General features: G+C 36.5%; 2 protein-coding genes across 31 annotated transcripts in view; one reads left to right on the forward strand and one right to left on the reverse strand.

Annotated features, from left to right (window-relative positions):
- Positions 1-21,956, reverse strand: part of LOC144322204 (uncharacterized) — a 233,116-nt gene extending 211,160 nt beyond the window's left edge. For 2 of the 8 annotated variants that reach the window (XR_013387777.1, XR_013387773.1), the window contains exons 1-3: positions 21,842-21,938; positions 20,849-20,931; positions 8,547-8,593 (exon numbers count right to left, since the gene is read on the reverse strand). Coding sequence is in view for 1 of the 8 variants with exons in the window: in XM_077911966.1 (XP_077768092.1) it covers positions 21,842-21,884 (43 nt within the window). In the remaining 7 variants the exon portion in view is untranslated. Of the gene's footprint in view, positions 1-8,546; positions 8,594-20,848; positions 20,932-21,841 lie in introns of all 8 variants that reach the window. The other 6 variants (XR_013387779.1, XR_013387774.1, XR_013387776.1 and 3 more) reach the window with 5 other exon arrangements.
- The window catches only part of LOC144322202 (uncharacterized), a 58,846-nt gene that overhangs the window by 26,511 nt on the left and 9,947 nt on the right, over positions 1-22,388 (forward strand). For 5 of the 23 annotated variants that reach the window (XR_013387762.1, XR_013387761.1, XR_013387760.1 and 2 more), the window contains 3 exons: positions 11,248-11,309; positions 15,923-15,961; positions 20,404-22,377. Coding sequence is in view for 5 of the 23 variants with exons in the window: in XM_077911960.1 (XP_077768086.1) it covers positions 3,271-3,385; positions 11,248-11,309; positions 15,923-15,961; positions 17,559-17,664 (322 nt within the window). In the remaining 18 variants the exon portion in view is untranslated. Of the gene's footprint in view, positions 1-3,270; positions 3,386-11,232; positions 11,310-15,922; positions 15,962-17,558; positions 17,722-18,702; positions 19,193-20,403; positions 22,378-22,388 lie in introns of those variants that run through there. The other 18 variants (XM_077911960.1, XM_077911962.1, XM_077911961.1 and 15 more) reach the window with 12 other exon arrangements.

Consider the following 22,388-nt stretch of genomic DNA (forward strand, 5'->3'; position numbering starts at 1 on the left):
AATCTGAGATGGAATGTTTCTCTGCCTATCAGTTCAGGCAGAACATATAATTATTTTCACATCTCACAGGAGTAGTCCTTTCAGTGTTAGATTTTCTTAATGCTCTGAGTTGGCAATGACAAGGAGAAAAAGAAGGAAAAAAACACTTTTGGGGACTGTCATTTGCAGTCAATTCTTTGAAACTAATTTGGGAATGACTTTTAAATTCTGCAAAACATTTATCGCAATTCTCTTGATGGAGAAAACAGTTATTTCACAGTTAAATTTGCCATAAAGTTTTCCCAACTCTTTGTCTTATTTTTGACAGGCTATTTTCAGGGATGTCATCACCATAGGAAGGTAGTAGAAGTGTGGCTGCTATCCTAGGAACACTTTCATTAATGCAATCTCCTTATCTAATTCTATAACAACTTTAGATATTTAGATATTTAGAAGTTGACTATGGCATTGGTACTTGCATGGATAAAAATCACAATGACATTATCATTGCAATGTTTTGGACTCAATTTGCAAACTGGAAAATGATTGACATTTGGATCCCACAAAAATTATTTTCTTTGTTACTAGCGCAGGTTGTGGTTAGATCCTGTAGGTAGTTCAATATAAAATGTCTTTTTCAGAAGAATGAAAATAGTTAATGCCATGTTACAGAAACTATGCTAATGTGTTAGGATGTATAATGGGACATAGGTAAATTAATGGATCTGTAGTAAAACTACAGCTTAATCACAGTTTAATCTGTTTCTAATCTATTCATCTCAACATTTGCTGCAAATTAAAAACTTACAAAAAATTATACTGCAGGTCATATAGCAAGGAAATAGTAAGGTTATTTCTTTTGTGTACTGAAAGGATATACATACAGAATGAGAACATGAAATGTAAAAGAGAATCTTGCTGATAGCAATATAAGCTCTTAATATTCTTAAGACTTTCCATAGATTTACATAGATGTTAAAGCAAAGAATGAAGCCCACTGATACAACTCTTGGCATAACTCTCTGAAGATGAACACTGAAGGCTTATTTTGAAACAAATTCTGTCAGTTGTGAAAACTACTGAATAGTGATCTAAATAGTAATTATACTCAAAACATTGCCAGGGGTTACATTAGAAACAATCACATAAGATAGGATCTCAAATTTATCATTTGAAAAATTCTCTGTATGTTGTTTTCACTGAGGTTAGAAAGAACAACCGTAACGAATACTGAATTCTTAATATTATGGCTAGAATCAAGTTCTAAAACTTTAGCACTTAGCACAGTGTCCTTTCCAATCCACAGCCAGCCTACTCTTAGATTGATTTGCTACCACGTTCTCTTCACACATGGCCTTTCACTATGTCATACATTTAGAATCAACCAATACTTTATGCATTTCCATAATTCCATGTATTTTTTGTATGTATGTTATCTCTACGTGTGCAAATTCTAAGAAACTTAAAATGATGAATTGCTATTTATTGTTTAAACTCAGTTCTCAGAAATCTTCTATGACAGCACAAGATAACTATCCCTCCTTTGTTTGCACTATAGTATTTTACAGTATTCTATTAGGGTGAGAGTCATTCTAAATGTCTTTTATAAAAGAGCTGACATTTTCCTATCAGAACTACATTTAAGATGATACATTTCTTCTATTAAGGTAGTCTCCCACTTCACCTGCACTTCTAAGTCATTGACATGTCTCTGTCCCATTATCTTCTATATCCTTCTGATGACAAAATACAAGAAAAGAGGAGTTAAGATAAATTCTGTTACATATTTTTTGCCAAATTTTTTTGTCCACCATCATCACCACTCCCAACCACTAGCAAGAAAGAAGTCCAAGGGTAGATTGTATGCTTATTTCTCAATTAACCTTTCATTAACAATTCTGATTTTGTGAAGATTTTATTTACTTATTTTAAAAGGAGAGAAAGAGAGAGAACAAGGGGAGGGGCAAAGAGAGAGGGAGAGAACAACAATTCTGAATGTTTCAGATCATAAATATAATCTAAGTATTTTTATTTTGACTCATAAACTCATTAAGCAATAACTGACAAAAAGATTTCAGTGAAAACAGAATAAAACAGAAACACAGCAGTTTTTAAAAATAGATATCCAGCAATGATCTAATAAGATATCTATTATGACCTAAATTACTCTTCATCATATGATGAAGAGAAAATTGAAATAAAAAGAAGTTCCTAACCCTATTTTAGGTCAATTATTTTGGAATGGTATCAAAAGAGGAAATGTTAAAACATAACTTTTTCCGTAGTAGAGCTTATGAAATTAATATAGAAATCCAACCCAAACACAAATCTATCATGCAGGAACTTATTGGTTTAACAAATATTTATTGAGAATCTAGTTTTTATTTTGAAAAAGTGAGCACTGAATAAATAAAGTATTTATATCCTTCAATAGAGTATCAGAAATGTTATGACTAGTAATTTCTATATTTCTTATAGAACATGAGAAAATGTTATTAAATTAAAAAGTTGAGAATGACAACCCTTGTGCACTGTTGGTGGGAACATAAATTAGTTAGCCACTGTGGAAAATAGTGTGGAGGTATCCTATAAAATTTATAATAGAAATACCATATGATCCAGCAATTCCACTACTGAGTATTCGCCAAAGAAAATGAAAACACTAATTTGAAAAAAAATATATGCACACTCTGTATTCATTGCAGCATTTTTCAAGACATTGTGGTAACCCAAGTGTCCATTAATAAATAAATGAATAAAGAAGATGTCATATATATATGAAATGAACTATTATTCAGACATAAGAAAGGATGAGGTCTCACCATTTGCAACATGGATGGACCAAGAAAGTAACATGCTAAATGAAATGAAAGAGACAAATACCATAGGAATTCATGCATATGTGGAATCCAAAAACACAAGACAAACAAAAAGCAAAAACAAACCTCTAAATACAGAGAACAAATTGATGTTTGTTGGAGAGAAGAGGGGTGGGAGATAGGCAGAAAGCTTGAAGGGAAGTTGGAGATACAGGCTTCCAATTATGGAATGAATAAGTTGCAGGAATAAAAGGTACAGCATAGGGAATATAGTCAAATTATATTGTAATAGTGTGGTATGATGACAGAAGGTAGCATGAGTGTAGCATCAGATGTAGACTCGTCATATCACTATGCTGTACCCCCAACACTAATGTAACATTGTGTGTCAACAATACTTCAATAAAAAAAAGCTATGCATGACATCACCAAGATGATGACATAAGTTTTTCTTGACTTCATTCTCCCAAAGAGAACAACTAACAATTATTCAAAAACAAGACACCACTGAGAGAATCCTGGATGTGAGGATGAGGCTGGAACAGCCCCCTGCACTACAGAGACCAAGAATGGAATGCTTTAGAAGGGTAAGGAAAGCAGCTGCAAATTGACAACATTGGCCAGCATGACACCACAAGAAGAGGTCTCCCCCGAGACTCAGGCTCCTCTAGTGGAAAAAAGAGAACACAGAGGGCATACCAATGGTGCAGTGTGGGCCCCTCAGTGTGGGCCACTTTGCAGCAATCCATACTCAGATCTTGCACCATGAAAATTGCAGGGAATCTAAGGGGCCCAACCACTTTGGATCTGATCATGATGAATGAAGAAGCAAGGAGGGAAACTTGCAACAATCAGTACAGGGATCTTGGCAGACTTAATTCATACCTGCAGTGCTCAAGTAGTAATCCCAAACAGTGGTTCTGCTCACCTGAACCAAGTCAGGAGCATAGCTGGACCAGGAACTCAGTGGGGTGTAGATCTGTCTAATTAAGATTCTCAAAAGAGGAATTTTGTCAGCCCTGGAGCCTGGTTTGCCCATGCCTACGCAAGAAACTGAATCCTAGCTATGCCTTCTGTAGAGTGTCTTCTCCACCCCATCTGACCAGAAGGGCTGGTCAAACCCTTGGAAGCAGTGGAGCCTAGTGATGCTAAAGCCCGGAGGTCGGCAGGCCAACTTGATACTTTGTAGAGCAAAACAAGTGGCCTTGTTCAGTCAGGGAACTCACAGTATAAGTCAGCTTGAGTCAAAACAATAAACAAAAAGCTTTACTGGCTTTAGAGTTGCTTCTCCCACTGCTTCTCCCACCTCAAGGGATTTAATCTGTAGTCCCTCTTAGTGATGAATACAGCCTTCAGATTCTCTGAGCAGGGAACCTAAACAGAGCAAATAGGAAGTTGCACAGCCCATTCAACGGTGCCAGACACAGTGGCACTTGAACAGAGAGCACAGTCATGGCTTCTGCCATTTGCAAAAGAGCAAAACATGTGGCCTCATTTGACCAAGGGATTCATTGTCCATTCTGCCTGACTCAGCTTCCAAACAATGAGCTACAAAGTCTCTGGGGCCTTGGATCCTGTACCAGCCAGAAAAGGGAAGCTAATTCACAGTGCAATTTATAAGTGAATATAGTACCTATTCCTACCTGGAGAATTCAGGCAACCTCAGAACCCGTTTTGTAGTCCAGTTGTGTACAGAACCAAGCCAGAAGCCCTATCCAACTGTTCTCAGCCACCACTACCCCCATCCCCAAAATGCAAATCCCCATCCTCAAAGCTCAAGCAATTGCCATGCCAGAAATAGACCATAATAATAGGCTCCTAGGAATGGAAAAATATATTTGCAAATAATGTATCTGATAAGGGCTTAATATATAAAAAAACTAATACAATTCAATGGCCAAAAAAACCACACAAATAATCCAATTAAAAATGGGCAAAGGACTTGAATAAACATTTCTCCAAAGAATATGCAGAAAATAACCAATAGATACACGAAATCTCAATATAACCAGTCATCAGGAAAATGCAAATTAAAACTACAATGAGTAGTACTATCACCTCATGCTTGTTAGAATGGCATTCATCAAAAAGATAAGAGATAAAAATGCTGGTGTGGGTACAGAGAAAAGAGAACCCTGTGTACTGTTGGTGGGATTGTAAATTATAATGCCATTATGGAAAAGAGTATGGAGGATCCTCAAAAAATTAAAACCAGAATTACTGTATAATTTCATAACTCCACTTCTGGGAATATATCCAAAGAAAAGGAAAACACTAACTCAAAGAGATATCTGCACTCCATATTCTTAGCAGATTATTTAAAATAGCCAAGACATGGAAGCAACCTAAATGTCTATCAGCAGACAAATGGATATATATATACATATGTATATCAGTAGACAAATGGAGATTTTATATATACATAAAATATATATTTTTATTTTATATATATATATAATTTAGCCATAAAAAAAAACAAAGAAATCCTACAACCTGATTGAGGCAATATGGTTGGATCTTGAAGGCACTATTTTAAGTGAAATAAGTCAGATGGAGATAAATAAATACTGTGTGATCTTACTTACATGTAGAATCCTAAAACCAACAAACTCATAGGAAGAGATCAGACATGGATTACCAAGTGCACAGGGCAGGGGTAGGGGAAATTGAAGGAAGATGGTTAGAAGGTAAACTTTCAGTTATAAGATGAATAAATACTAGGGATGCAATATATAATATGATGACTATAGTTAACACTGTTGTATATGTAGAAAAGTTGTTAAGAGGGTAAATCCTATGAGTTCTCATAACAGAGAAATATTTATTCATTTTTCTTTATTTTTATTCTATCTATACAAGAAGATGGATATTAGCTAGACCTACTTTGCTAACCCTTTCACAATATATGTAAATCAAATGATCATGCTGCATGCCTTAAACTTATATGGTGCTGTTAGTTAAATATCTCTCAATGAAACTGGAAAAAAAGTTGAAATGCAACTCATATAATAAGTATTATTTTATAGATACATATATATTATGAATGTGTAACATTATAAATTATCTTATTTTATAAATCTGTCTATAAAATATATAGAACATGAAGGACACTAGGGTGGCACAGTCAGTTAAGCATCTGACTCTTGGTTTTGGGTTTGATCTTAGGGTTGTGAGATCAAGCCCCATGTGGGGCTCCTCACTTGCTGAGAAGTCGGCTTGAGATTCTCTCTCTTTCTCCCTCTGCCCCTCCCACTTGTGTTCTTTCTCTAATATAAATAAATAAATAAACTAATAAATTTTAAAAATATATAGCACATGATATACAATTTTATTTTAAAAATATATATTTAAAATATACATAAAATTTATGAAATATAAATTGATATTTCTTGTTTTCCTTCTTAGCCTTTTCCCTTTTTAAAGTCAAATCTATTTTTATCACCTCAAAGAAATGACTTGAGAGTTTACAAAGAAATTTTCCTGATTTAGTCTCCAAAATAAAGTCTCATAGGTTCTTTTATTTAGTCAAAATATTTGAAGTTTTAGGGGGCAATATTTAGTTTCCTTTCTTATCTCTCAAAGCTAGTAAAGGTTTGGAGAAGGGAGACCTAACAGCTACTTGCTCAGAATGTAGATGTCAGTGAATATTGCTTAAGAGTTCTTGCACTTTACATTCTTTTCCCAGCTCCATGGAGAGTGTCTCGGCACAATTTTAATAACCCAGAGCAGTAGAGAAAATTTGAATTGTTGCATTTCCTTCACTCATCACACAGAAGTGTCTACTTTAGACACCAAACTAAGAATGGTCTAAGTTGATCAATGCTTAAGACTAGGAGAGGTGATGGATGACTCAACATATGCAGACATGGACATGAGACAATCAGAGACTAGTACAAGCCACACACATGCCTTAGTGCCATGCAAACCCTCTAACATTTAGATTTGACTCCAAGATAAAGGAGGTTGGGCTAAATTAAGTCTCAGCTACTCTGGCAGAAAAGGGTTTTATATTTATGATAAGTCCTCTTCTACCCTCTTCAACAGGTACTAAGACAGTGTAACTAAAATTATCTCCTCCGACTTCTTTTGCTCAGAGTGGGTAAACAATCACTTTTCCTCCACCCCTTTCTTCAATATTTTTAGTAGGGAAAAACTAAAGTTTAAGGGGAAAGATAACTACTTTTAGTGATTCAATGAACAGTGAATAGTGAAATTTGTCTTGCCTACACAGGTTCTTTTTATTTTTTAGATTTTATTTATTCGACAGGGAGAGAGTGCACAAATAGGCAGAATGGCAGGCGAGAGAGAGAAGCAGGCAGAGGGAGAAACAGACTCCCTGTTGAGCAGAGAGCTCAATGCAGGACTTAATCCCAAGATCCTGGGATCATGACCTGAGCCAAAGGTAAAATGACTGAGCCACCCAGGTGCCCCTGCCTACACAGATTCTAAATAGACTTGACATTCGTTTCTCAATATTGTACAGTCTTGTTTGAGTATCTGTGTTGATGCTTAGATTCATTACTTTTTTTTTAAGTTTATTTGAGAGAGCGACACACACACACACACGGAGAAGAAAGGCAGAGGGAGAGGGAGAGAAAATCTCCAGTAGACTCCCTACTCAGTGTGGAGCCCAATTTGGGGCTCAATCCCATGACTCTGAGTTCATAACTTTAGCCAAAATCAAGAGTGAGTCAGATACTTAACTGACTGAGCCTCTTGGGTGCCCGAAGAGTCATTACTTTTAACATAACCTTTTTTCCAATCTTCCAAAGGATCTCCAAAAAAACTGATTTCTTTTATAATTTCTCTCTCTCTCTCTCTCTCACTCTTTCACATACACACACATGCTCACACAGATAAATATGTGAGGTGATGGATATGTTCATTAATAACAACAAAAATAACTGCCTAATGAGATTCTCAAATTTTTGACTTTCTTAATACTCTTTTCTAAACCATTTAAGAGTAAATCAGCCAATAGTTTGGTTTTACTTGAGAAAAATAAAATCCCTAGTGACTGTGCCAGTTAGAAATCTTTAACATTTTTCTTTTTCAGAAATTACTCCAACTTCTCATAATTTATCATCCTCCACCACAGACTTAACAGTACTTCACTATTTTATGAAAATTTTATTAATTTTGTGACATGCATGAGTCTGTGCTGTAGGCACGTTTTTGATAACACATGATTCTTAAAAACTTAGATACCAGTGTCATTAAATTATCAGGATGTGCATAAATTTTGCCTAAGTTTTAAAGAAAATCAGGGATTAAGGATAAGCTATAAAAACTACCTTATATATTCTATAATTTCTTTGTATTATCTTTGAAATTAGTCTCCTTGATAAAATAATAAAATTAGTAATTTTTCACTCCTGAGGTAAGTGCTCTAAGCTGACTAAGCGAATACCCAATGACAATATTTACAACCTCTATTCTTCTTTTTCCATTATTATTGGGTCAAAATTGGGTCACAATTTTGGTCTATAATATATAAATAGAAGTTCTACAAGAAAAATGTAACTTTTTTTCTACTGCTCACTCTTTACTGATTCATCTTCTGCAATTTACTTAATGTACTTCATTCTCATAGAAATTAGACAAAAATGGCAAAGGCATGACTTTTACTAAATGATTATAATATGGTAGATATTAAGAGGAAGCTTTATATATAAGAATGAGTGACCAGAAGATGGGAGGACTTTTGTTCCTTGGTAATGTTGGATTGCTTGTTCCTGGATAACTTACTGTGTGAAACATAGACTTCTCTCTCTTTAAGTAACACTTCATGTTATCTGCAGAATATAAAATGTAGATAGGTATTTTTATACCAGAAGTGGATGTCGCAAGTGACAGAAACTAAAATGTGAGTTATCTGATTGGGGAAGAGGGAGGAGGTAAGGAATTAAATAGTATGTACCCCATAGTCCCAGGATGAGAAGCAAACCTTGTTTAGAAGTGACAAATATTTGACAAAATGTTTGCTTGCTGTATCTTGCAAAACAGAACATTCATCTTCTGTGATGTTAGGGGAATTTGTGCTATGATTTATTATTCCCAAAAAGTCCTTACAAGAGAATGATGTATTCAAACTACAGCTAGCCATATACTTTATATATACATGTATCTTCCCTTATTAAAAATATTGTAAATATTTTCAGTTAAGAATAACTGCAGTCTATTGTTTTAAATCAACAGACTCTCATATCAAAAGCAATTAACAGGAATTATTGAGGTAGCTCTTAATGAGGATATACAATACAAATTATGAAATCTTGAAGGATCACCCAAATGTAATTGCCAAATGACACTTCTTTTTACTGTACTTTTGTTCAAAATTTTGTCCCAGGAAGTCTCATAACAGAAATTTTTAAAGGTGAGGAGATGCTGATAAGACTGTTTCAGTAAATATTTCCTAGAGACACTCCCAATAGAGAGTTTTGGTGAGCCATTCAACTTTAGAAAACATCACCAATTTTCCCCTCTGTCTGTAATGAAACTTTAAGAGGAAAAGACTCAGTTCTTAAGAAAGGGAAGGGAGTCTTACTTTAAAAAGAACATTAAGATTCATGCTATAGCTTTAAGAGATAGCTTTGTCAGTTACGTTTTAAGACAGAGGACTTCTCTGAAGGGAGTATCTACAATTTCTAAACTAGATCAAGCAGTGTTTATCCCAATGGTAAAGTTATCTATATATGTTTATATATATATAATTGTTGTTTGTTTTCTCAAGCAGTACTCTGGCAATATGAGAAGGAGAAAAGAGCTTAAGAAAAGAGCTGCCCTGGTCACATAAGTAGGGAATTTCAATTAAAAATACAGATGCTATCACCTGTAGTAAAAACCCAGAAAAATAGGGACAAAGAAGCAGAAGTAGGATATACAGGAGATTACAGAAGATGAAAAGAAGTGCAAAGTAATTTTGCTTTTACATTTGGTTTTCTAAAACAAGTCAATATGTGATCTTTCTCACTGTTAGTCTTCTAAAAAGAAGCAATGTGTGCCATAGTTTGTGTCTTATGATCCCAAAAATAAAATATTAGAGGATTTTTTTTTTCATCAGAGGATTTTTAAATTAAAGTCGACCCTTTCCTAAAATAGGGAATCAAAGTCACAGGGTAAGGCATAGTAAGGATCCAGAGGGCATAACTGGATACTAAGATTGGACAACAAACTCTTGTTACTGCTTGAATAAGAAGATCTCATGAATCAGTAGAGAATACACTAAGAAATTTCAATGATACAAAATTCAGTAATATTCCCCACCAGTGTTATTTCTGGGACCTTTAATAAATGTGTCATATTGAATATTTACTATTTGACTTCAAGATATATTCTTCATCTATCTGCCCCCTCTTTTGAGTCTGGGAGGCTGGCCAACATGGGCAATATTAGTGGCTTCCATGGATCTCTGACTTTGAGTTGATTTAGCCAATGGGATCCTTGTTAGGAGACTGGAGAGCTGGAGGACAAAGGTGGAGGAGTTACTCTCTCTTGCCTCCTCCTTGTACAGTCATTGTAGGTCTGCTGCCTTTCCTATCAAAGACAACTCAATTAGGCAGCTTTCTCCATCAGCCACTATCCCTGGTAAACAACCAAATCCTCTCTCTTGTCCCTTTAGAGCTAGAGGTGGTATGAGCTTCCTACCACTTTGACAATATATTAGAGATGCTATTTACACATTGTGATTTGTTAATTATACATGAATATTATTGTAATGCCTCAGTAGATTCTGGCACCCATAATATAAGATCACCACCATCTAAGTCTAGGCATTTTTCTTTTCTTTTTTTTTCTTTTCTTTTCTTTTCTTTTTTTCTTTCTTTTTTTTTTTAATTTTTATTTATTTATGATAGTCACAGAGAGAGAGAGAGAGAGAGAGAGAGAGAGAGAGGCAGAGACTCAGGCAGAGGGAGAAGCAGGCTCCATGCACCAGGAGCCCAATGTGGGATTCGATCCCGGGTCTCCAGGATCACGCCCTGGGCCAAAGGCAGGCGCCAAAACCGCTGCGCCACCCAGGGATCCCTTCTTTTTTCTTTTCTTTTCTTTTCTTTTCTTTTCTTCTTTTCTTTTCTTTCTTTTCTTCTTTTCTTTTCTTTCTTTTCTTTTCTTTTCTTTTTTCTCTCTTTTGGGGATTAAGGTGACTTCTGTTTAGGGTTGGAAACCATAGGTCAAATAGAATACATCTTATTAAGAAATCACTCCCGGGCCTCACTTAGTTGAACTATTAAAATTTAGAGTCGGTGGATGGCCTGATCTTCAGAACTGGGTATGTGATCAAGTTTTCTATTTAAATAAGCTAATTGAAGTTCTGATTATGAAGAAACGTATTAAATCAGAAATAAGCTCCACTGATCAACACATTCATGATTTATCTTTAGAGGAAATGTATATGAAAATTTGGAACATACAGTAATCCCTCCCTTATCTACAGTTTTGCTTTCTCCAGGTTCAGCTACCCATGATCAGCCATGATCTGGAAACAGATGATCCTTCTGACATCATTAAAAGGTCAGTAGTAGCCTAGTGTTATATCATAGTGCCTATGTCATTCCTCTCATTTCATCTTATCATATAGACATTTTATCATCTAACATCATCACAAGAAGAGGCAGAGGTACAATATAATAAGATATTTGACAGAGAAAGAAAGAGACCACATTCACATAACTTTGATTACAGTTGTGTATTATTAACAATTGTCCTATGTTATTATTAGTTAACTGTTGCTAATATTTTCCTATGCCTAATTTATAAATTAAACTTTATCATAGATATGTACAGGAAAAAAAATGTATATAGGGTTTGTCACTGTCCATGGTTTCAAGCATCCATTGGGGGTCTTGTAATGTATTGCCCATGGATAATGGGAGACTATTGTATTTAAAAATTAATCATATGAGTAGAACTAGATCAATATGACTTAATCCAAGAATATGGCTGCATTACTTGTTATTTTAATACAATGGAATGATAGCAAGTGAAAGAATATACAGTTTTGACACTGACTAGTTAAGAATTAAGGAGGAACAGAGATGGCATTTAAGAGGTGCTTGTGCTCAGAGCACAATGAAAAAGTGTTTGACTTGAGGATAAAATGAAACTCACTCTGTGTGAAATCTGCAGACAGAGAAAATAAACCTCCACTTATTGAATTGTACATTTCTAGCAGCACTAAGTGAAGTAAACTTTGGAATTAAAGGGGCCAGTCTATTAATTTCTTTTAATAGACTTGGGTTACTGGTGATATTTGAAGCAACTACTTTCTCTCTAGGTTTTTTGGCACCACTGGACTGGTTGGATCTTAGAGTATAGGATTATGAGAAAATATCTAATCATGTCACTGGGCAAGATATATGGTTAATTTGTATAACAAGGCCTGAAAAGTTTTAGGAAGGTAAGACCAATAAAATTTGCTCTCAAAAGATTCCAACATACTAGAGATGGAAAAGCTCAAATGACAGGAAATATCAATTGATCCTTAAATAATATCTCGAGAGAGCAGGGAATTTAATTACTGAACAATGCGCCTATGACTAACAATGTGCAATAGAGCTGATTATGGTCTATCTCATGTAGATCTCAAAACCTATAGATCAGTGGCACAGTGAACTGCTCTGAGGAATAATGAGAAATCTTAGTGGGTATAAAAGTAATATATTCTTAGAGCCTAAGCATGGATTTACTTTGGCTTCTATATGGATTTGAGCCCAACATCACTCAAGAGTGAAGAAGTGTCCACTGATTGCCTGGAGCTAAACTTAAGTTAGTGAATCCATATGGCTTCAACCACCAGCCACTGCATAGACTGAACATACTCCAGTTTATTCCGTGACTACCAAACCACCAATCCTTTAGCTTAAGAGACCTCTTATTTCTTAGCCATTTTGTAGGGAGTTAACAGACTTAAGAGATAACAGACTTCATGCTAATAAGATAGGTGAGAGATACAATGCACCACTAAATTTTTAATCTTATATTTTTTAAGGGTTTTACTTAATTATTTGACAGAGAGAGAGCGCACAAGTCATTAGAGCAGCAGGCTCTGGGAGAAGCAGACTCTCTGCTGAACAGACAGCCTGACATGGGGCTTGATCCCAGAACCTGAGATCATGACTTGAGCTAAAGGCAGATGCTTGACCAACTAAGCCACCCAGGCATCCCATTTTTAATCATATTTTGTGGAACAGTGTACATCACTTTCCTGAAAAAAAAAAAATCAAAAGCTGGAATTTGGAGTTTTACAGGCAAGTTTCTAGATTGAAAAAGGGAGAAGGTTAAAAGGTAAGGGCACAATTCAAGAACATACCAAGAAATGAAACCTGTATAGACAAAAGTGACCAATTTTAATTTTAGGGACAGGGATTATTAGTAAGCTTTTACAATCAGTATGTCTAATTTCCAGATTATAGCTTTAGGTGGCAATATCAGGTCCTTCTCATCTGTATCCAGCTGGTGCAAGCAGAAAGAACATGAAGAAGACATGCATACTCTCCTAAAATGTCCAATCAGGAACTGGTACAGATCACTTCCACTTAGTTGAATATAGTTTGGATGTCACACTATTTACAAAGTAGACTAGAGAATGTATTCTTTTTGCATGCCCAGAAGAAGTAATGGGTGCAGCTCAACTCCAAATGTCTTACAGACATTTGAAAAAAATAGTCATCACTTCCTATTAAATATGTGCCATGATTAATGTGCTAATTTTTGAAAATAAAACATGGACCACTGAAAACACAAATGTGAATTTGGAAGCAATAAACTAGAAAAAGCTTGATATGTCTAACCTTGCTGTACTTAGAAAAAGGAGAATTTTCAGTCAAGTATTTGCTTAAAGTGCAGTACATAGATCTTTAAAAACATTTCTCCAAAGTACCCTTTCATGCAGTGACCTCTGAAGAGGCTCTTGGGGCCCAGCACTAACTTAAAACAAGGAGGGCACACTTACATACTGGGGATGATTCAAGATAGATGAAGATAAGATAGCATATGATTTCACAAGCAATGAATAGAACAAGTATATCTTTTTTGTGAAAATCAGTGTTTTCAGTTGAACTTTAACACTGGCTAAAAAAAGGAACCATCTAATATTCCAGAGAGAGTATGTGAGATGATGAGAGGAGTTTTAAAAGGATAAAGAGTAATAATTTGTTTTAAAAGAAGAGTAATCTTTTGAAAGAATTTCAAAATAACGTGGATGGCAGGGGATACAAAATTCTTCTGACCTGAACAGATACAGAGAAGAAAGGAGTTTCCTTATGGTGTCTCCTAGCCAAGTTAAAGATTCATGAAATAACTTAGATTCAGATATGAGGGCAGACTTGACACCAGTGGCTTAAGCAAAACCAGCTCCCTTCCCCTTCTCATCTTCATTCACCACAGTCATGATGTTACTAGCTACCTGAGGTTCACATCTGTAGCAACCTTCCCTGAGGTATCAGTAGTTTGGGAATAGGTATAGATACCATATTATATGCCATTTAATCTTAAAATTAATTTTTTAATTGAAAAAAATTAAAATTCAATTAGCCAACATATAGTACATCATTAGTTTCAGATGTAGATTTCGATAACTCATCAGTTGCATGTAATGCCCAGTGCTCATCACATCACATGCCTCCCTTAATGCCCATCACCCAATTACCCCATCCACCTCCCATCCAGCAATCCTCAGTTTGCTTCTTCTTCTTTTTTTTTTTTCAATATTTTATTTATTTATTTATGAGAGACACAGAGACAGAGGCAGAGACATAGGCAGGGGAGAAGCAGGCTTCCCGCAAGGAGCCCAATGTGGGACTCAATCTCGGATCCTGGGATCATGCCCTGAGCCAAAGGCAGATGCTCAACTTCTGAGCCACCCAGGTGTCCCCAGTTTGCTTTTTATAGTTAAGAGTCTCTCATCGTTTGTTTCCCTCTCTAATTACTTGTCACTCAGCTTTTCCCTCCCTTCCCCATGTGAAAAATATTTTAAAAGATAATTCTCTGCCGTAAGAACTATTATTGTTTTAAGTCTCCCTTTTCTCTCATCTGTCTTACTAAAGTAACTTGTGCCTTGGTTCACTTTACTACAATTATTTTATATAGTTGCCAGATTAAATATCCTAAAGTATAATTCTGATAATTTCACTCCCCAGAATAAAACTTTCTAGTGGCTCTGTGTTGCCTATAGGCTATATACTCTCTTGCATGTCCTGCTTGCTCCTTCATTGACCAAATGCAGTCTACCTTTTCAGTTTTATCTCTTAACCAATTTCTCATTATCATATTATGCTCCAGTTATGCTGAAATATTTTCTCAAAAAGATCAGGTTCTTTTCCACTTCCATAAGATTATGCATTCCTTTGAATACTCTACCTAATTCTTTTCTACATTAAAATTTACTTAAATATTTATTTCAAATATTCCATTTTTAGGAACTGTCACTATTCTTCACGGTCTGAGTGAAGTACCCATTCTTAATACTCCTGGACTACAAAGCATATAGTTTTCATCGATCTCTTTACATGCTGTTAGAAGTACTGGTTTGCCTATCAATGTTCACACTAAGGTCTTTGGAATTGCAGCCTACACCTGTTTTTCTTTCTCCTTTTTTGTAATCTGTGTGTCTGATACAGCAAATGATACTTTGTACAGTACTTGGTAAATATTTGTTGAATGATTCATGCACAGTGTGTTGGGCACAGGAATCTGCCTTCATGAAAGTAACTGCTATACAGTTGTAAGCAAATAGCATCCAGCTAACACCTGCCTTCAGAACTTGCCTCACAGTGAGGTACCTCACCCAGGGGCATAGCCATCTGAGTGTGGCCTTTCTACAGTGACTCCTAAAGCTGTTGGTATAATGGCCTGACAATTTGGTCTAATGCAGGATACCTGATGGACCATGTATATTCCATGGGGTTTCATGCCAATGAATCAACCAGCCCATAAGTTGGTGCTGACTGAGGCCTAATAGTTGGAAAAACCCATACCCTCAGTATTTGTCTCTTTGGTCAGAACAAATATTTGACCCCTCCAAGATCAAAGGACTACAATGTATAATTTTCCACCAAGTGGCCAGTTGGTGTCTTTGAGCAATAGTGTCACATCAGAAACTAACCATGAGTTTCTATTGTTGGCAGGTTGAACATTCAATATTGGAATTATATAAATGACCCTTGGTAAGTGGAAGCTCTCGTTGTAGGTCTCATGAGTAGTTTCTATGTATCCCAAGAGGACCACCACTCTGTTTATGTGCCCAACATGCCAACACTACTGTGGTTGGTGACTGAAGTTGCTTGATATCAACTAGCCGGGTCGTTTTGTCTACTTGTTAATTAGTATCTTTTCTGTGGTGCATGTTTTATGATGTACATCCACACAAAGGTCTTCACACTATATGCCCACTCCTTGATGTCTGCCATATGTACATACTATGGACTCATTCCAAACATTGTCTTCCCAAGGTTCTAACCAACTAGCCAGACCATTTGTCACTGCCCATGAGACTGTATGTATGTATATATATATATATATATATAACTTTAGGCCATTTTACTTTTTACAACAGAATGGATGGCCAGATGGACAGTTTGAAGCTGTCCATTTAGAGAATTTTTCTTTGTCATTAATTATCAAATCCATTCCAAAGAAAGCTACAGTGAACATGCTACTCATCTTTGGCATATCCATAACAAAAGCTAGTTTTTACTTCCTCCATCACTGGTCAGACAAGATCTCTTAAATACCAAAGGTGTGACCTGAGAGAGCAGCAGTGTTGAACAGTAATGATATGTAGATCTGGGCTATTTGCTCATGCAGCTTGCTCATTCTAATCATATTTGATCATAGAGGTATAACTTTAATATGATGGATTGCTGATAGATGGATCTGAAAATCTTAAGACATCTGAAAGGACCCAGATCATGGGGATTATTCAATCTCCTGGTTCCTTGCTATTCCTTCACCAGATGCATGACAGAAGCTTTTTCCTCAAATGGCTTATAATTCATGTTTTGGTTGTCACAGCCTTTACTCCAGAACCCGAGGCCTTTATTGTGATTCTCTCAGTAGCACATCCCATTAAGTCACATGAGCCATTTTATCTCGCCACTACCACTACCTCTAATACCATAAAGGTCTGCCAGAACGTATGACAGAGCTACTTGCGCTACCACTTTGTACTCATGGCCCATTTTGGCATTTGAATTAAATGGAACCACTACTTCTATATATTTTAGGTCTTAAGAATGGAACTCATTTTTTCTTATTCCCTGGGATGTGATATTATGTTTTGAATTATTATCTTGGCTGGGATAGGAGGTAGTTTTAATGGTTGCCATCTGGCCCTCTATATAATAACTGTTACTCTTCAGGCCTAGGACCCAGTGTGTGGCTTGTACAAACTATTATGTATGCCAATTCCAAGTATACATTTGGGGAACAAAAAATTAAAATTTGATAGATTTCTGGATTCATTGGAATTGAAACTATCCAGATCTTAGTCAGGACTCCACTTATTTATTTATTTATTTTATTTATTTATTTTTTTTACCTGCCTCTCACATGCTGCCACTATCCTGGCAGAGCAGATAGGGGTAAGGAGAGGGACATAATGATACATCAAATTAATGAGTACCAATGTCAAACTTTACCTAACATCCTTCAATATGTTTGGATATTTCCTACTCACTGGTGTGCACTTATCTAAGTGGATCTATAGGAAATTTTGAGGAAACAAATAGAATTATTATCAAAGTATTTTCTATGGTGTTATAGGGTTCTTTCACTAACAGGCCCAGCTGAATATTCAGGCAATGGAGTCTGTATCGGAAAACAAGCAAGAGTTTGGACCTTCTTTTTTTTCCCTTGTGAGTGGGGGTGAAATCCCTTCAGCAACCTTGTTATCCAACGTTGATTCTTTTTCTGATTAAATAAGCTGATGACTATCTTTTTGGCTACCCATTTATTTTTCCCCTAGAGACACTAAGTTAGGTTAACCACTTCTATAATTTTCTGTAGGTCAATCTTCCTCATCTGCAATTTAAACTTGTTATATTCTGGCAGTTAGCACTGTACCTTGCCTTTATTGTTTTGAGATCCTACTAGACCATTCTTATCATTAGTCTGGTTCTATAATGACCTTTTGCACTGAGGAAATAGAGTGACCATTGACTTTTGAGTTATGCCAGTGCCCTTCTCACAGCAGTCCTTAAAGTCTCAGTAAATGGTACATCATGAACCATCTTATGTATATAATTTTATGGTATATCTTCCACTGAGCCTTTTAATCCTTTCAAAACCATTATACATGGAAGTTCTGGCATTTTAACTCCACATAGAAAGGGCCAGCCCTTTGTCCATGCTTCTCAGAGTCTTCTTAGGGTCCTTGCAAGGCTGTCACATCCTATAACTTGAAATAATACTCCCAAATCAATAATCTCTCCCTTATTCCAATTTTATGTACCATCTCTCTTGATCAAGAATCTCAGGTAACAGCCCGTATGTGCTCCTTCACTTTCTGCAGGTATACACAGGCAGGACTTGCAGCTCCATTGGAGTGTTGGAGTGTAGTCCTGTACCTCCTTTATCAGGCACAGCATGTCCTCAACCAGGCTATGGTACAACTTAGTTATAGGTGCAGTAGTCAGAAGCAGAGGTGATGGAATATATTAAGGGAACACACGTGTTGTAGGAGAGAGTCCTCTCTATTGTCTTCAATCATGTTCAAATGCTAGCTCTTAATCAGTAGCCTCACAGTAAACAGAGAAGTCATGTGTTTCAAAATGTTGTGAGGAATTCTCACAGGTATCTTGTTTTTTTCTTCTTTTTTTTTTTTTGGTATGTTTCATTTTTAAATTTCTGTTCTCTGAACCAGAATCATGGATATTAATACTTTTTTTTTTTTTGCTTTTTTATCCAGGCAGAACAAGTTATTTGATATGAATTCATTGCTATCAATCTGATTTTTGCCATGAGCCATTCCAAATAATAGCCTCCTTCCCTAGTCATGGGGGTTAATGCCCTTCAACTTCCCTCTGCAGCCAGCTGAATTGTAAGCACCATCCCCAGAGAGACAATGGATGTACCTGGTGCCCCAGGCTCTTATACCACCAACTGGATGTCTCATGTCACTGACTCTCAGTGGTGGTTGTTTTGGGGGAAAAGATACCTAATTAGAGTCATCTCCATAAATGCCTCAAACCTATACCAACATACACAGACCAAACATCAAAAGTAAAGCCAGCAGAATTGTTTTTCTTGGTCTTCATTCACCCTTTCCAGATTGTCCGTGATGTTCCAAAGTCAATCAGGATGGTTTCGCCTAGAACCCTACATCCCCCATGTCTTACTCTGTCTCCTTGCTCATCTCAGATCTGTTATGGTCATAACTCTGGGTATAACAAGTGTTAACACACCATCGGCAATGATTAAGGATTCTTAGGCAGAAGGCAAATCCTTAGGGTTAGGTAGAAAACTTTTGAGTCAGAATAAGAAATAAATCAGAACAAAACATCTTGTGTGTGAGCTGAGAAAATAGTAAGCATATGAGAAAGAAAGTCATGATGTCTACTTAATAAATTCTGGGGTCCTTATTTGTTTTAACTGGAGCCCTAATGTTTCCTTAATACACAATGCCTTGGCTATGTGTCCACCCTTCTTGGGAGTTTGCTCTTTCTGACTATTAGAAGTTTGCTCTAACATTAGTTAGAAACTAATATATTAGTTTGCTCTTTCTGACTAGTAGAAGTCTCTAGTCTTCAGCTCTCTCAGCCTTTCAGCAACAGAAGATAAAAGCCTCACGTAGTCTGCAGGGCAGGAGGGGTCTTTCGGCTTTTTGAGTTAATATTCAATTGTCTATTACTGGCCAGCAGATTGTTACTACACTTTGGGTATTTATCAGTGGTGTTTAACCATCCAATTCCATTGTCCTTATAGATATTATTTCCCTGTATTCCTCAAACATCAGATAAATGGCACCAACTAGCAGAGGCTTTCCCCTCTATTTGCTATCACAGTTTACCACTGATAAAGTTCAGAATTAGAACTCATACTAGGGATTTCTGAAGTCCTGTTACTAATGACAGAGTCCTTATTTCCAACCGAATAACAAATGATACACCTCCAAACTCCATCTAATAGCCTGCTTTCTATCTGTTTCTGGTAACAGCTGTTACAGTTGTGTTGTCCCTAAGAATAAGATGGAATTTGGTATGCAGACTATTATTAGGAATTACCATTTGTATTAAAGAGGGGACCAAATGATTATTGAGTATACTGAAAAGTCCTATAGCACTGTTGGCTCAACAAGCTTTTGGCCATCACCATGAAGGAATATTTATACTGTACCAGACAGGGGGACTAATATATAGCAAAGAAGGTATGAGAATGAGCCAAGTTACTTGGAACCTATTGGCTATATCAAATACCATACCACCTGTATTTTGTTAGCCTGATAGAGCACTGGTATGGTCTCTCAAATATGGAAATTGAAAAATAAGCTTAAAAATTGTATTTTGGAAGGAACCAGCACCACCCTTAGGATGTAGTACATATACTGAATCAAAACCTTTATATACTGCTGTATCACCAATAAGAAATCCTTACAATTCTGTCTCTGCAGTGCTTGAGGCCCAGGTCTCCTCATTTGGCATGCTTTCATCAGAGAATTCAACAAGAGTCATAGTGCACCCTGAAGAACCATTATATTCCAGAACTCCTTGCAGAGTTACACCGCAAGAGTTGCAAGCTAGAGATGTTGATCTCTAATAAACAGCTTGCATGCCAAAGTCCATCTCATTCCCTGTGGCCATAAAATTCAACTGGCCACAACTGCATTAAGATGTAATTCCTATACCACATGTGAAATATATTATCAAAGCTTTCTTGAGAGATATATTTTAAGGGCATATCACAGTTGATGTCTTTAACTTTTACAGTAATTCCCTGTTTGGAGCTTTCCTGGCCGGATAAGCAGCAGGGCAAATGGCAGTTTAGTGCACTTTAAAAGAACAGTGACACAAATATGTCACATTTGTAAAGACAATACATAATTAGTTTCTACTCACTTGTCATTTGACTATCCAAGAAAAGTGAGGATCTCATTTATGCTATTCATGTATTATTTACTATTTCATACATTAGTAGCATTCTAGGAGAACAGAAAATAATGAAACATAATTTAGTCGAAATTACTCCATGAGAAATGGAGGAAGAGGAGGAAGAGGGGAAGGAGGAGGAAAGAAGGAGGAAAACTAATATAAAAATGCAGATATATTTGGATGAAAACTCAAACATCCGTACTGTATGTGTGGCATCTATTATTGGTGTTTACTGCCCCGTGCACTACTGTGGATGATGACTGGGGCATAATCTTGGGATTGCTGGACAAAGTTAATATTTCTTAAGTTGCACATGTAGCCTTACGATCATTCACTAACCTTACTTAGCATTTGTCATTTACTGTCTATCAAAAATCCAAACAATGCAAATCTAGCACCTATTCTGATATAATGTCTTTTTTTTTAAACGAATACCATTTCAACAACAAACTATAATATAAATGATAAAATATAGTTTGGAAGTTGAGGATTTATAACCACTAGACATGGACTAAAAAGTATTAGCTTTTCCTAAGGTGTCTTTCCGTGAAGATACTGATTCATCTGTAAAACACCTACATTAAGCAGCAAAATAGCAAAAACCCAGTGAGGCAGCTGTCTTTTTTTTTTTTTTTTTTTTTCAACTGTCTTTTTAAAGCCCTCCCACCCATTTCAGTGGAGGCATTATATTAATAGCAGGAAGGTAACAAAAACAACAACGGCTGCAATTGTCGTTTGATGGGTGTTCCCATGTGCCCCCTGAATATAATTGATTTTCAATTAATCATGTATAATTATGTCCTTAAAAGAATACAGAAACAAGGCTCTGGTCATTTAAGTAACTTGCCCGAATTCACAAAGCTAGACGGTGGAAGAGCTAACTCCTGTGGTTGTGGCTCTGCTACATCGGGCATGGAAGTTCTCCCAAATCAGCGAAGAGCAGAGTACAAGACAAATCACCTGCAGAACAGGAAACAAGCCTTGAAGAAATCTCCTTCCACATCTAGGTCTACCTGACATTTTCCTCAGGCCAGGTCTGTCTACGTCTACGTCTACGTCTACGTCTACGTCTACGTCTACGTCTACGTCTACGTCTACGTCTACGTCTACGTCATGACACGTCACGCACATCGCTGCTCGCCGGCACACGCCAGCAGCCGCTGCCCCGCCCCTGCTTCCCACAATTCTACTCGACTTCCTGTTCACCTCAGGCGGTGTTTCCGGCGGCCTCCCCTGTACCGCTCCCTCTGTTTGATAGCTGTACCTGTCGAAGTCCTGTCAAAGAAATGTCCTCTCGGAGAGACTTTTTATTTGAGGCAATTTGTAGAAAATATTTTCAGAGAAAAGGTAGTGTGAAGGAGAATGGTGCCTTCTAACTTCATGGCATGTACTTGGATTCTCCTGGAGTAGAAAGAGGATAGAGCTAGGAAATAGAAATCCCCAATGCTGAAGGAGACTGAACTGGGATCACCTAGCAAGTTTGAGAGCCGTGGGCAGTAAGTATAAC

The sequence above is a fragment of the Canis aureus genome, chromosome 10, assembly GCF_053574225.1.
Source record: "Canis aureus isolate CA01 chromosome 10, VMU_Caureus_v.1.0, whole genome shotgun sequence".
NCBI classification, from domain to species: domain Eukaryota; kingdom Metazoa; phylum Chordata; class Mammalia; order Carnivora; family Canidae; genus Canis; species Canis aureus.